This window comes from Lithobates pipiens, unplaced genomic scaffold, assembly GCF_037356315.1.
Source record: "Lithobates pipiens isolate NorthernLeopardFrog02 unplaced genomic scaffold, aLitPip1_a1.2 Scaffold_25, whole genome shotgun sequence".
In the NCBI taxonomy this organism is placed as follows: domain Eukaryota; kingdom Metazoa; phylum Chordata; class Amphibia; order Anura; family Ranidae; genus Lithobates; species Lithobates pipiens.
Window position 1 is genome coordinate 226,263,381 of NW_027507787.1, and position 15,863 is coordinate 226,279,243.

The following is a 15,863-nucleotide window of genomic DNA, read 5'->3' on the forward strand; positions in this document are numbered from 1 at the left end:
ACTGAGAGGCATTTGAGTCCATGGAATATTTTATATTTTGCCACAAGTTGCGGGAATATTACAAACTTTTTTTTTTGCACAAAGTTGTAACTAAATGATATATTGCTCACACATGCTATGGGCAGAAGTCAAATTACACCCCAAAATAAATTCTGCTGCTTCTCCCGAGTACGGGGATAGCACATGTGGGGGACTTTTTGGGAGCCTAGCCACGTACGGGACCCCAAGAACCAAGCACTGCCTTCCGGATTTAAATATAAAATGCTACCAAAAAAACTGTTAGCGATCGCAGGGATCAGGCCTGACTCTGCGATCGCTGCAGTTATGTGTTTAGTGTTTTGTAAGTGACAGTGATCGATCGATACTGCACTTGGGTGGGCTGGGCAGAGGGGCAAAACGCAGGTGCTAGCAGGTATCTGGGCTGATCCCACTAACAATGTGTTTTTTTGGAACCCTGAACTGCTGGGCACGCTAGTATAGATCTGATCAGATCAGATATTGATCTGTTCAGATTCTATACCACTACAGGAGGTTTATGCTTTTTCGTGTGGGTTTTAGAGGTACTGGCACTAACCTAGCGCTGCCTGGGGCGACGCAGACCCTGACCCTAAAACCTAATTGATATCACCCGCCGGGTGATCAGGGGGTTAAACCTTTATTGGGTAATAAATGGTGGGTGCCCTGATGCTATAAAAAGCAAACTAACCAGAGTCACCCGTAACACTTATACGGTGATCAGTGGTGAAAGGGTTAACTAGGGGCAATCAGGGGGTTAAAATTTTTATTAGGTAGTATATGGGGGTCCCTGGCGCTATATAAAAACCTGACGGGGAACCTAAATAACTAACTGGCTAACCAGCGTCACCAGTGACACTTATACTGTGATCGCTGGTGAAAGGGTTAACTAGGGGCAATCAGGGGGTTAAAACCATTATTGGGTAGTATATGGGGGTACCTAACGCTATAAAAACCTGGCAGTGAACCTAAAAAAATAACTAGCTACCTAACGACGCTAGTGACACTAATGCAGCGATCAGAAAAACGATCGCTTAGTGACACTGGCAAAAGGGGGTGAAAGGGTTAACTAGGGGCAATCAGGGGGTTAAAACCATTATTGGGTAGTATATCAGGGTACCTAACGCTATAAAAACCTGGCGGTGAACCTAAAAAAATAACTAGCTACCTAGCGACAGTAGCGACACTAATGCAGCGATCAGAAAAATGATCACTTAGTGACAGTGGCAAAAGGGGGTGAAAGGGTTAACTATGGGCAATCAGGGGGTTAAAACCATTATTGGGTAGTATATTGGGGTACCTAGCGATATAAAAACCTGGCGGTTAACCTAAAAAATAACTAGCTACCTAGCGACAGTAGCGACACTGATGCAGCGATCAGAAAAATTATCGCATAGTGACACTGGCTAAAGGGGGTGAAAGGGTTAACTCTAGGGGCAATCAGGGGGTTAAATCTTTATTGGGGGGTGATAGGGGGCTACCCTGGACCTAACACTAACTGCCCTGACAATTTTAACTGTTACAACTGACACTGAATGCAGTGATCAGTAAAGAAATGATCAATGCAGATCAATGCAATCAGTGACACTGTGACTGGGGGGGGGGGGGGCGATCGGGGGGGGGGGGGGGGTTTGTGTACCTATGTGTACCTATGTGTCAGTGTAGTGTTTTGGTGCACTTACTTTGTGTCTTCTCCTCGTAGTCCGGTCAAAAAGACCGCCCGAGGAGAATGACATCACTTCCTCCTTCCTGTGTAAACAATACACAGTGGGAGGAAGCTTGTCATTGGCCAGGAGCGATCCAGAGGGGGTGGCCAGAAACCAACGGCCATCCCCTCATCACGGATCGCTCCTGGAGCGAACTGGACCGCCGTATCCAGTGGGAGGGGGTCCGATCGGACCCCCCACCCGCTGGAAGGCAGGCACGTACATCTACGTGCTTGTGCCTGCCTGTGCCATTGTGATGACGTACAATGGCAATACGGCGGTCCTTAAGTGGTTAAGCTAATCTCATATAATGCCCAAGGTCTAAATTCCCCAGCTAAACGGAGGAAAATATTTCAACATCTCCATTCCCAAAAAGTGGATGTGGCCCTTGTACAAGAAACTCACTTCCCTAAACGCTTCCACCCATCCTTTATACACTCGAAATGTCCTTATTTCTCGTTGGCTAATGCAGAGGATAAAACAAAAGGGGTGGGTGTATTTATTTCACATAGATGCAAATTATCCCTCAAATCAGAACTTAAAGACCCAGAAGGTAGATATATTCTAGTGATAGGAGAACTGGACGAACACGTATACTCATTCGTTTCATATTGTGCACCCAACAGGGGACAATATGCCTTCTTTAAGGAAAAGCTGGACACTATATCTCCTTTATTAGAGGGGACTGTAGTCTTTGGGGGTGATTCAAATATGGCATTTGACATGGGCCTGGACAAGGCGCACCCCCCGGGTAAACGCCCTTTTAGACCCACTAAACAAAGCTTGCGTATAGCCAAACTAATCTCTCAACACGGGCTGGTTGATATTTGGAGAGAAATGAATTCCATCCCTGCGGGATTTTACCTATTTCTCCAATCCCCACCAATCTTTCTCGAGAATAGATCACATCTTAGTTACATCCCTCTATGGTGGTCTTGACCTTCCAACGCCCTGGGGTTGTTAAACCCAGTAGGAGCTGGCGCCTTAATGAATCTATATTGAGTGATCCTAGTAGAAAAGCAGAGATTGACCTCAAACTCAAAACTTACTTTCAAGTTAACGGCACTCCAGATGTTGGACCCTCTTGCCTTTGGGCTGCACATAAGGCTGTACTCCGAGGGCACCTTATCCAAATTGCATCCCAAATTAACAAAGCACAAAAATCTGAAGTGGACAGATTGGAACGGGAATTTGCAGCTTTATCCAAAAAGCATAAGGCTCACCCCTCGGAGGTTCCCATCTCGGTCCTAAATGCAGCCCGTACTGCTCTAAACTTAGCACTCACTACTAGAGCTGAAAAATGGGTCCGCTGGAATCAGTCCCAATTTTACTGCCAGGGTGATAGGATAGGCACGTTTTTAGCACACAGACTTTCACCAAAGAGCAAACCCACTGCACCTCCCAAAATCAAAACACACGGCAGCACTTTATCCCAAAACCCTCAACGCATAATGAAACAATTCCACTCCTTCTACCAATCCCTCTATAGTAATAAGGACTGCCCGTCGCAAGCGGAGGTCGATCAATTCCTAAACACGGTACAGAACCCAGTCTTGAAGACTACACACCGCCAGATTTTGGACTCCCCCATTTCACAGGAAGAAGTCTGTGCAGTGATCAAACAGTTAAAGTCCCACTCTGCCTCTGGCCCGGATGGCTTCTCTGTACCCTATTACAAATCCTTCTCCACCACTCTAGCTCCCTACCTGTCTCGATTCTACAATGAGCTCAGGAGAGGGGGTTCATTAGACGCCTCTTCTAATATGGCCTATGTAACGGTTATCCCAAAGCCAGATAAGGACCCTAGCTCAGTATCCAACTATAGACTGATTTCTCTCATTGATAATGATCTAAAGATTCTGACTAAAATCCTTGCAGATCGCCTGGCCTCTTTTATTAGTCTATAGTTCCATAAAGATCAGGTGGGTTTTATACCAGGGAGACAGGGCCCAGACCAGACACGTAGAGCCATTGACTTGATTTCCATTCTAAATTCTAACTGGGATAAGGGGGATCCAAGACAAGTCTGCCTTCTTTCTCTGGACCTGCAAAAGGCTTTTGATTCCATTCACTGGCCATTTATTTTTTCAACCTTACAGCGTTGGGGATTCGTAGGAACCCTTTCTTAATGTTCTGCGTGCTCTCTACTCAACCCCGTCAGCCCAGGTGCGTCTGCAGGGATTCTACTCTGAATCTTTCCCCATATTGAGGGGAACAAGACAAGGATGTCCCCTGTCCCCACTTATTTTCACCATAGCTATTGAATCATTGGCAATTTCTATTAGAAACAATCCTAATATCCAGGGCATTCCATGTGGCTCACAAACCCACAAGTGTGCATTATTTGCGGATGACATACTTCTTTTTATACTCTTCTCCCCTAACGTCTCTCCCTAACATTTGTCGCCTCCTAGATGACTTTGGCTTGGCGTCTGGGCTCAAGGTTAACTATAACAAGTCTCAAGCACTTAACATTAATATTCCGGGCTTGCTCCTCTCCAGGCTCTGGGAGAGTTTCCGGTTCTCCTGGAGTGACTCGTTCATCACGTACTTGGGGATAAAACTGACTCCAAGGGTGGATCTCCTCTACCAAGCTAATTACCCACCACTATACAAAAAACTGGAGGGGGACCTCTCAAGGTGGTCAGGGCTTCCCATGTCCTGGTTAGGAAGGATCAATGCGATCAAGATCACCCTACTTCCGCGTAAACTATATTACTTTAGAGCCCTTACGATTCCAGTCAATAAACGACACCTTGAGCTTTTCCAAGCCAAGGTCATCAAATTCATTTGGGGGAAAGGCGGTCATAGATTCGCCAAGTCTGTTTTATGTAGATCCAGGACAGAGGGGGGCTGGGTCTGCCGAAATTGCTCTGGTACTTCCAAGCGGCACAACTTTCACAGGATCTACTCACGCTGGGAACCCCGACTGGATACACATTGAAAGGCTGGCAGTCCCCCTTCATACTCTGGACTTCCTCCTATGGAGCCCCAGAAAATCCAGACCTCCGATTATGTCCTCCACGCTGTCTCATTAGTTTACTTTGTGGGACTCCCTAAAAAGTAACACACTCCTAATCTCCCCCTTAGAACCCCTAAAACACTTATTTCACAACCCAGGTCTAGACATCAGAGCATTCCAGTGGTGGCTGGACAAAGGGTTCTACAGAATAGGGCACTTTCTCAGACCTTTGGGCCCTCTAACGAAAGCATTCTGTGTGAGTAAATTGGATATGCCCAGGCCTGAATTCTTTAGATTCACGCAGATTTCCGCGTTCCTTCACAAAAAATGCAAATCACTCCCGGAAGGCCCGCAAATTACCCCATATGAACAATGGTGTGGGCAGGGCATTGAGCAGAGGGGTGGGATCTCACTGATTTACAGGGCACTATCATCCAAGCAGTCCAAAACCTCCTACATGCTGGCCTGGGAAGGCGATTTGGCCCAAAATTGGAACCTGGAGACTTGGCAAAGGAATTTTTCCTGCTCATACAAGGGCATTTTGAATACCGGTCTCATAGACGCGAGCATAAAAGTTTTCACCAGAAGGTACTTAGTACCCACAAAATTGGCTAGCATCTTCTCAACAGCATCTCCTCTCTGTTTTAGGGGCTGTAACCTTAGGGGTGACATGTTTCATGTATGGTGGTCCTGTACCAGGATTCGTCACTTTTGGAGTAAAATTTTCTACCATCTCCCCTCACGGCGCTCCTCAACTTCCCAATCAAGGAAACGTCCAGGTTTACACAACGCCTCATCTACTTTATCTTACTGGGTGCTAAGCTCACCCTGGCAAAAGCCTGGAAGACATCTTCGGTGTCACCCAGATTAGCTAAGAAAAAGATTTCATGGATCATGAACCAAGAAAAGATGGCTGGTGTAATCTTGGACCGTTCTGAGAAATTCTATCATACTTGGGAACCTTGGGCTTCATTTGTTGGAATCACCCTTCTGCACTGACCTCATTTACACTCCTGGTTGCCGCTTACCTCTCCGGACAACCTTCTCTTTCTTCTTCCTCCTTTCTTTTCCTCTCATTTTCACCCCTTTTCACTTTCCTCCTGATTGCTTTCCTTTTCCTCTTCTTGGCTTCACACTAGGACGAGGCTTCCTCGGGAAGTAGTTCTCCCACAACCAAGATGTTCAACTTCTAGCTTCCCCTCTACCCCCCCCTTTTTTTTCCCTTTTGATGGGGGCGCTACATCTTGACGATTGAGGCCGCGTACACACGGGCGGACTGTTCGCCCAACTTAGTCCGCTGAACAGTGTTTCAGCGGACAGTCCGCTCGTGTGTGGGCTTCAGCAGAAAGTTTCAGCGGACAGTCTGACGAACAAAGTTTTTCGGAATTTCCGTAAGACAGTCCGCTGAAACTTGGTTTCAGCGGACAGTCCGCTCGTGTGTAGGCTTGTTCGACAAACTAAGTTTCGCGCATGCTCAGAAAGGATTTACACGGCGAAGGTTGCATTGCAGTGTATTGGACGTCGAATTTCTCGTCCCGTCGTACGTGCCGTTCACGTCATCGCGCACGCTTTCAGCGGACTGTTCGTTCATCGTGTGTGGTCAAGTCCGTTCATGCAAATTTTGAGCCCGTGTGTACGCGGCCTGAGTCCCTCGGGGGTAGGACATGTTATATGTAAAGGTTTATTGGTTTATACCCTGAGAGGAAGTTTCTCTATGACTTTTTCTGCCTCTTTGGTAGCCTGCGCCTAGCACTTGGCCTGCACTTGGTCTGCACACAGGAGCATGCTTCCTAGTTCTCATCTGTGATGTTTAACATTCTTGGTCGGAATAGGTTACTGAACCATTCCTCCTCCTGGGGGGTTTGGGGGCTGGGGGGAGTTGCCATTGTGTTCCCATTTTGGTCGGCGGGGCGTTCTTCCCTCGGCCAATCCCATCCCCAGGCGGAGGATACTAACAAAAGGCTTCCAGGTGCCCAAAAAGCTGGGAGGCCCTGATGTCCTTTTCTTGATTCTGCTAATGTAACCGCATGCTATTAGCCTCAGTCTGGTTATTGCATCCTTTTTTGTCTTTTCCATTGAGCCAATTGTCTGTTTACCAGCTTGATGTATCCAACTTCATGGGGGCGACTTGCCCCTCTGTATTTCTTTATTTCTATGTTTTGTATTCCTTTGTTTTCATAACAATAAAAATCGAAACAAGAATATTGCTGAACTGAAACAGTTCTGTAAAGAGGAATGGTCAAGAATTACTCCTGACCGTTGTGCACATCTGATCTGCAACTACAGGAAACGTTTGGTTGAAGTTATTGCTGCCAAAGGAGGTCCGACCAGTTATTAAATCCAAGAGTTCACATGCTTTTTCCACCTGCACTGTGAATGTTTACCTGGTGTGTTCAATAAAAACATGGTAACATTTAATTCTTTGTGTGTTGTTAGTTTAAGCAGACTGATTGTCTATTGTGACTTAAAATGTGATCTGATCTTCATCTATGACCAATTTGTGCAGAAATCCATATCATTCCAAGGGGGTTCACATACTTTTTATTGCAACTATATCTGTGTTTGGCACATTCAATTTTTCATTTGGTCTGGACTCCAAAAGCCCCAAGCTGAGAAGTACCTCCGTCCTTTTTAATCCATTTTCAGTCGCTAATTAAATCAGCAGTTCTGTGCTTTTCATACAGCAAACAAATTGTGTACAAATATGGAATATTTTTATTTTCTAGCAGGTGCTACAGCCCCAGTGACAACCATGAGGACATATTTTCCAGAAGTGTGGTCTTTTGGGATCATTTATGTGGGGTGAGCTTGTTTTTGTACAATTTGATATATTTATTTTGCAGTAGACATTCCTCTTTCCCTACATACTGGGTTGATGTGGTAAAGCTGTCTATTGACGGGCAGGACTGGATAGAGCAATTTGCCCATTTTACTCCTAAAAAAATAATTTCTGCTACATACAGTAAAACTTGTATGTTTAATTTTCTAATCCAATTTTCAGGGAAAGTGGTACCATTTCAAACCTTGAGGTCCCAGGCACCATCACTAAGTGGAAAAGTGATGTGGTGTGTCTGTCCAACGGGACTGGTTTCGGCATGACCAAATACCCAGCCAACTTCACTTCCTTCCAGAAGATGTTTGTAGACCTCTCTCTTCCAGATTCCATCGTCCGTGGAGAAATCATGCTTCTAGTGGGTTCTGTTGCTAACTACATGGACAAGTGTGCCAAGGTAACTACTGTCTCTTATTCTTGGCTATTTTGTAGGCATCTGATATGAGCATAGAGGTTTGTTTTATCACAAGATGCACAATTAAAACTTGGAACAGAAACTGCAGATTTTTACTGCATGTACAGTATACTTGTTTAGTCGGACATTTGCTCAAGATTTTTTTATTTTTTCGTCTGCAGGTAGAGAACCACAGCGACACTTCAGGGTAGAAGTCAAGAGAAACATGGTTCCTCTATGGTTGATGCTGCCATCCCATGTGACTCTGGTGGCCATCTTGGGTCAGGCAGAATCTATTTAAAACCCTGACTTCCAGGCATGTTGCATGTGGGTAGTGTAGGGACAAGTCAACCGTCTGACAGCTAATTAGTGGCAGGGAGAGGTTCCAGATGAGTAGGGACACGCCATCCTCCTTGGAAATGTCCCCAATTGGGTATGACCAGCCAAGCCATATTCCACCCCTTAAGATAAACGCTGTTGGCACATCTGAGACCTGCTCAGCTACACACTATTTTTTATATACCACGAGTGTTCCTTGTCAGATGCCTTACCACTGGGCTGGTTGTGATTTTCTGGATTCTACATTAATACAAGTTCTGTTCTCTGCAACTGGCTCCTTAGTGCTTAATGCCGCTGCACTGCCCAACAAAGCCAGACCCAGTGTAAAAAAGTTTACCAATCCAGTCAAGAGTTAAGGATTTTCATGCTCTGATTAGCACACAGCTCCATAATTTCCATCTGAGAAGATTAGTATTTCATATTCTGAGCATTTTACCTCCTAGACAGAAGGGCTATATTGGTGCTTCTGAAATCAGAATGTTCTCTTGACTTCTCTTTACTGTGCTTCCCCAGGTACGTGTTATTTTACAGTCTTCAGGTGACTATGCAGCGGAACCGGTTCATACGGAATCGGTGAAATGCGTATGTTCACAGGAAAGGGTCTCCTACTCCTGGAAGATAAGTGCTACATCCATAGGTATTAGAAGAATTCATGAAAAATTGAAGTACAGCAAAGTATAGTATGAAGTTTATCTAGATTTACTTGAGGTCTGTTGGAGTTGATGAATCTCTATGTATGTGGATAGGAAACTGGTTACATGAAAGTGATGACTTCTTCTCTAAAGTGTAATGTTGCCAGCAGTGTGCCCTAGGGTTTTGTATTGGGCCAATGCTGTTCAATTAAAGTTATACATAAAGTTGTGCGCTGGATGTACGTGAAATCTATAATGAAAAAAGTAATAAAACTCAGTATAGATTATATATAAAAAACAAATAACTCAAAAAAGAGAACACCATATAAAAAGTTCAATCAAAAAACAGTCCTTATAGCCAAGAAATCCTGGTTCTAACTAAAGAATAATGAACAGGGAAATCAGTCCTTCTCAAAAATTTGGTGAGACCTTCCTGGTTTTGCCAATATCGCTTCCAGACCAGAAAAAAGTTGGACTCTTACCGCAATGGGTGGACTCCAAACCAACGGAGTCGTTAGCGCTGGCTGACAACCCTCTGCAGGGATCACTTATGCGTATTCCGTTCACACACGCTACTAAGGGCGTGAGTACGTGCAAGTCCTCCGAAGACTGCTAACGTGGGCCGAAGAGTTTTGGAACCAGCCAATCGTCCTGCTTTTCCTCTCGGTCGTCACGAAGCAAAAAAAGGCAAGGTGGCCATCCGATCGCTGTAAGTTCCTGGAGTTATCAGAGCTCTCCAATAAGTTGTCGTATACAAAGCTTTTTCAGTGAACAAAACCTGTAGTAAAACATAAAACACTCGGGCCGCCCGGGGAAGGGGAAAACAGAAGTGGACTCCGCTCGTGAACGTACCGTTAAACAATCGACAAATTTATTGAATAAAAAATAAAATAAATATACAGCAGACCAGAGGTATGACACAAAATGGCCCGATTGTAACACATAAAAAAAGAAAATAAATAAAAACCGGTTAAATTAAGAACAAATAAACACCCGTGCTATCCCGGTGGTATCAGCACAAACAGCCCGACATGTTTCGTAATACCTTACGTCCTCCTGGGGCACCATATCCATTAATCCATAATTTGATATTTGATGGTTTTTTAGTTGCAGCTTTTAGGTTTTGCCCCAAGCGCAATATTTTGGTTTGTTCTTTATTAATTCTGTTCAATTTGCTGATATAGAGCAGTGGTCTCCAAACTGCAGTCCATAGGTTAGATGCAGACTCTGTTAGCTTTTATCTGGCCTTTGGGGCACTTTTCCTCCCACTGATAAAAAAAGCACGATTTCTCCAACTGACCCAACAATGGGGCATAATTCCTGTCATCGACACCAATGATGGGGAACAATTACTCCCTCTGACACTAACGATGTAGCTCTGTTCTTCAAGTGTTGATTGCTTCAAAAAACATCCAGGTGCCTTCCTTTGGCATTAAGGTATTAAAGGTATTAAAAACATATGTTAAGGCTATACTAACATATTTGAATTGCAAGTAGTGAGAAGCTTTCAAACACACCCTACAGCCTAAAAATCATAGGAATATCTGCCTATCTAGTTTGGATCGTGTACCCGATCCTTTAAAATTCTGAGGTTCTAGACTCCATTAACTTTGAAGTTACAGACAACGGTGGCAGGGTTTCCCAATTGTAAAGCTCCGGGGGGGGGTGACATTCCAATGGAGATTTAAAAACAGTATTTAGAGATATTACTATCTAAGTTGTTAGAGGTGTTTAATGCTGTAAGGGGAAAAATGTATTGCCCTCCTCTGTCTAATGCATTATTGTGTTAATCTTAAAACCTGATAAAGGCCCAGTGGACCCAGGGATCATACAGGCCAATTATGCTACTACAGTCAGATATAAAAATACTGGAAAAAGTATAAGCTCTCAGGCTAAATAAGGTAATCACTTCAACTATACACCCTGACCAGGCGGGTTTTATGACTAACAACAAATCAATGGCAATAAACCTTAGACTGTTTCTCAATATGCAATCCCAAGCTGATAATGTGGGCAAGAGGGCTCTTCTGTCATTAGATGCTATGAAAGCATTGGACAGTGTGGATTGGCTGTATCTCTGGGAGGTACTGAAGCAATTTGGCTTTGAAGTGTACATCTCCTGGGTGTGTCTGCTATATCACTGCCCCTAGGCGGTCATTAGAGAAGCTGGTAGAATGTCGCTGTCATTTGCGCTGGGCTGAGGCACGTGGCAGGGGTGCCCTTTGTCCCCCCCCCTGCTGTTTGCCCTGGCAATAGAACCGCTGGCAATTTGGATCAGAAAGCACAAGGATATCACCGGCTTCTGCTATGGAGACAGACAGGAGAAGATGGTGCTCTACGCTGACGATATGATTCTGCTAGGAGATATAGAGTAATCCTTGAGCAAGACGATGGATTGGTCCGTTTTGGGGAGTTCTCAGGCCTAAAAATAAACTGGACCAAGTCAGCCCTAATGCCAATAGATGACGTACATTTACAGCATGGAGAGCGAGTGGGTTTCATACCGATAGCCACCTCCTTCAAATACCTGGGGATACAAGTGACACTGCAAATCGGGGAATATAGCCAACTAAATATGTCCACGCTATTGACCAGGTTTCGCTGAAGAGCCAAAACTTGTGGAATGCTTTGTATGTCGGTTGCGGGCAAGGTGAATCTGATCAAAACGATCCTCATGCCCCAACTGCTATACATGCTACACAACTCCCAGTAGTGATTCCTCTAAAGACCTTTAGAATAGTCAACAGTATATTTTGCGAGCTGATATGGAAGAACCGACCTCCTAGGATAAAGTTAAAACATCTACAAAGTCCCAAGGATGACGGCGGCCTTGTGCTGCCAAATCCTTGGCTGTATTTAGCATCGCAACATTTGATAGGTACCATGGCCCCGGAGGGAGACCCAGTAGACAGAACCCCCAGTGCCTCAGAAAACATTATTCTCTACACGGTAGGTGGAAAATCTATTCCAACTGCTCTTGAGGCATTAGCTTTCGGAAAACCTCCAAAAAAGCTTCCCCACATGTAGCTTAATAGAGAAGATATGGCATACAACCAAGTATCTGCAGGGGGCGATGGGTATTGGTGAGTTCAGTCCCATTTGGGCAAATGATTCCTATCCCGAACTAGCCAAACTGCACCATGTGGAGAGGTGGAAGAGTTGTGGTGGTCTTTACTTGACACAAATTATCAGCAATGATAAACTACTGCCATTTGAAACTGAGGGAGACATGTTACCAGCGCATATGCACTTTTATTATATGCAACTCAGCCATGCTTTCATAGCCCAGTCAAGGGCCTCCGAGTGGCATTTGGAAGCTACACCTCTTCTCTTTCAGCTTAAGATGGCAGAGACCTCTAAGGGATTAATTTCCCAGAGTTATAGAACGCTACTGAGTAAGTACCTCACTAAACACCCCTTGACCATTAAAAGAAAATGGGAATTGGATGTAGGACCCCTGGACGAATATTGATGGGAGGAAGCCCTACAGTCAGTGGCCATATGCTTTCTAAACGTGACACAAAGGTTGACACAACTATATACTTTGAGAGTATACTATACTCCTCACAGATTTCATAGCATGGGAATGCCACCCCCACCTATGCTCTGCTGCCCCAAAATGCATGTGTACTGGAGGGGGGTGATAGACACTCTGAACACGGTGTCAGGTCCTATTGGACCCTAGGAGTTGCATTCTAAATTTGCTAGACTAACTGTAGTGGGAACCTCATATCGGAGAGGCGCTCTATAGGGCCCTCCTTTATGGCTCTCAAATTGATAGCTACATTGGAAGTCTGAGTCGCGCCCCTGACCTTTGGGTACGATCATCATGAGAAGTTTTCCTTTTGGGTGTCATGGATTGAGATGTTCTAACCACGTGTATTGTGCAGTCTAGTAGTGATTTTTTTCCAAAAGAATTCCACATAAGTTTCAGGATGTGAGAAGTTCAGTGTCAAAATTGCTGGGGAGGAAAAGGAGTAGGCCAGGTATATTTTGGACTCCTCAACCAAAAAAAAACCTATGATAAAGATGGATAGCCTAGTTCAAACCGGTTTTCCTTAATAAATGGGCCTATATATGTAAACCTTGCTGTAGATCGTGGCACCAGTTCCTCTCTCACATCTGCCTTCTGGTCACTGCAGCCCATGACTGATATCCACACCAAGGTATACTGTGAAGATGGTGATAACATGTACTTCAATTGTACAGGTGTTGCTAATGTCTCTGTGACGGCTGAAACCATTCACATTGGCGCGTCATGTGAGGGACCTGCTGATCCTAACGAACCAAACCACAAGGACACGATAGTGAAGAGTTTCGCTGTGGAGGTGAGTGGACAAAGGTTGTTGGACAAAAACTAAAAATAAAAGGTTAAAATTTACAACCTGGAAAAGAAGTCTTATATATTATAGTGTGTGTGTGTGTATACAATATATTAAAAACATTTTTATATATAACTTACAGTATGTGTGTTCTGTATATTTATTTCTATGCCATTCTTTTTGCTCTTGGTTGGTGTCTCTTTGCACATGTGCTCTGGCTTATCATATCTTGCGCTCTCTATTTTTGTGAACAACTTTTATGGACTGCCAATATTTTTTACTTGCCTGGATACCTATGCTAATGCCAGGGGCTACATGATTTTATGATGGCTATGCATTAAACTGGTTATAGCTTGATAGGACAGTACAAAGATTATTTATTTTTTGTTTTTCTATTTAAGCCTGAAGGCATCAAACAAGAAGTGACCAAAACCGACTTTGTCTGTGTCAAAGGTAAGAATACCTGCCTGTTTCCTAGGTCTGTGCTAATGTTCCATACACTAGCGTATTCAACCATTTGCAAAAAATCTAAAAAAAACTCTAAAGTCAAAGTAAAAAATACAGGTGCTAGTTGGTAGAAAATCACAAAGATTCTGTAAAGAAGCTGTTTGGAGGTGGGGACTGCAGACTGACTATTGTTTGTTGCAGTACCCTAAATGTGGATGAGGAATATGGGGGGGGGGGGGTGATAAAAAAATAAAAAAAATAAAAAAATTCTTTGCTATACTTGCCTGCTCTGTGCAAAACTATTGCACAGATCAGCTCCAATCTTCCACTTCTGGGGTCTCCAGCTGGTTCTCCTGACTCATCCACCCTTCCAAGTACCCCCTTAGCAAGCCATTTGCTAAAGGATGGGGTACTCGCGTAGGCACGCTGTCCATGTCCATAGACTTGCCCCCAATGGTTCCCACTGCTATCAGTTTTCCCTATGGAAATGGAGAGCGCACAGATGGCCACTGTTCTTGTGCACAGCTTTGGCTCACAAGACTTTTTTTTTACCTTTAATACAAGGATTGCATTGATGTAAAGTTAAGGTTTTAGAACCACTATAAATACTTATAATGGGGTGTGTATCACTTGGCGCTAGTAGACTCCAAAGAGATATGGAAGCTTTTAAGTAGTTGACTGTTCACGTCATAAAACATTGTTGCACAACAACACTGCCTAACTTTTTTTTTTTTTTACTTTTATTTTTGCTCACGATTTTCATATGAAACACTTAAAACTATGGGTATAGAATAAACTGCTTTATACCCAATTTCTGCTCAGCAGCTGCTGTCAAGTTGAATCTTGGAGAGTTCAGTGCTAGTTCTAATAGTCATGATGGAGTAGTGTTGCCCCCAAATTATTTTTGCCAACAATTAATGGACTTTTATCTGGTTTTGGTTTGGTGCTCCTTTCCATATTTCTATGGTTTGAGATACTCCTTGCATTCCCATTGAGGGAAGTCTTGCTGTGTGGGAACTGCCTTATCAGATCTGTTGAGCTTGTATGAAGTTTTCCTTCATCTACACATGCAAGTCTAAATGTTCCCATCACCTCTGAACATGTTAACATGGATAGAATTCAACTTCAACCATTCACAGCAGTCTTGAGAGAATCTACTGTAAATATAAAATTGTATGAAGGGTTTAACGTGAACCTGTGCTTTTATCATGGTAAGGTTCAGATCTCCCACCCCCAAACACCCTCTTTTAAACACTTGGTGTATCATTTTTAATTCAACTTGAGCACTTGGGGAGAAAGTAGTATTTGCCAACCTTTTCGGACCACTAATCTCAAAATTTGGAAACCTGCAGACCACTAACATTTTACATGCCTTATACACAGAATGCTCTGGCTCTTTGCCCCCTTTCCACTCCCTGTCATCACACTGCTGCCTTACAGACTCATCATTGGATCTCACCTCCTTATCCAGCCAAGTGCTCGAGCTCTGTGCTCCCTCCCACATATGATCAGCGCTGCCATTGGAAGTCCCCTCGTTCTTCACCTTCCGTTCGCTGCACTACTTCCGGTGTCTCCCTCTGAGTCCTTGGCAGCTAGAACTACAGAGGAGGCATTGGCTATAAATGCACGCTGACCGTATTGACTATCAGTGCACATTGAGAACACTGGAAACAAGATTGGGCAGTATACATGTTGATCTTGCGGCAGAAGCCCTGGGGGCCAACAATTTTCTCGTGGACAATCAGTGGTTGGCGACAACTGCACCAGAGGGCTGACTAGCAAAGGATGGTCCTACTTTTGCATTTTGTCTTCACACTGGAGTTCAAGTGATTGTAAAGTCTCTTGTTTGTTTAAAAAAAAAATACATGTTATACTTGCCGCCTCCTCCTGTGCATCTGGTTTTGCACAGAGGAGCCCATATCCTCCTCTTATCGGGTGCCTCTTTGCTGCTCCGTGCCCCCACAGCCAGCAGCTTGCTATGGGGGCACCCGAGCCGAGTCACACTGTCAGACTTGGAGCTCCGGCCCTGTCCCATCTCTCCCCTAATTGGCTAACTGACTTTGTTTGACAACCATGGGAGCCAATCAGGAGGAGCATCTCAGATTACTGACACTCGTGGACATCGCTGGAGAGAGATGGGGCTCAGGTAAGTAATGAGAAACACACAGAAGATGTTTTTATCTTGGTGCATAGAATGTACCTTCTGTCTTTAC

At 44.2% G+C, this 15,863-nt stretch overlaps 1 protein-coding gene across 2 annotated transcripts in view; it reads left to right on the forward strand.

The window, feature by feature from the left end:
• LOC143930927 (ovostatin-like) overlaps nucleotides 1–15,863 on the forward strand; it is a 113,078-nt gene that overhangs the window by 60,408 nt on the left and 36,807 nt on the right. Inside the window, exons 18-22 of one of the 2 annotated variants that reach the window (XM_077455616.1) lie at nucleotides 7,410–7,485; nucleotides 7,685–7,913; nucleotides 8,763–8,886; nucleotides 13,091–13,209; nucleotides 13,605–13,656. In XM_077455616.1, the coding sequence (XP_077311742.1) occupies nucleotides 7,410–7,485; nucleotides 7,685–7,913; nucleotides 8,763–8,886; nucleotides 13,091–13,209; nucleotides 13,605–13,656 (600 nt within the window). The remainder of the gene's footprint in view (nucleotides 1–7,409; nucleotides 7,486–7,684; nucleotides 7,914–8,762; nucleotides 8,887–13,090; nucleotides 13,210–13,604; nucleotides 13,657–15,863) is intronic. The other variant, XM_077455617.1, reaches the window with a different exon arrangement.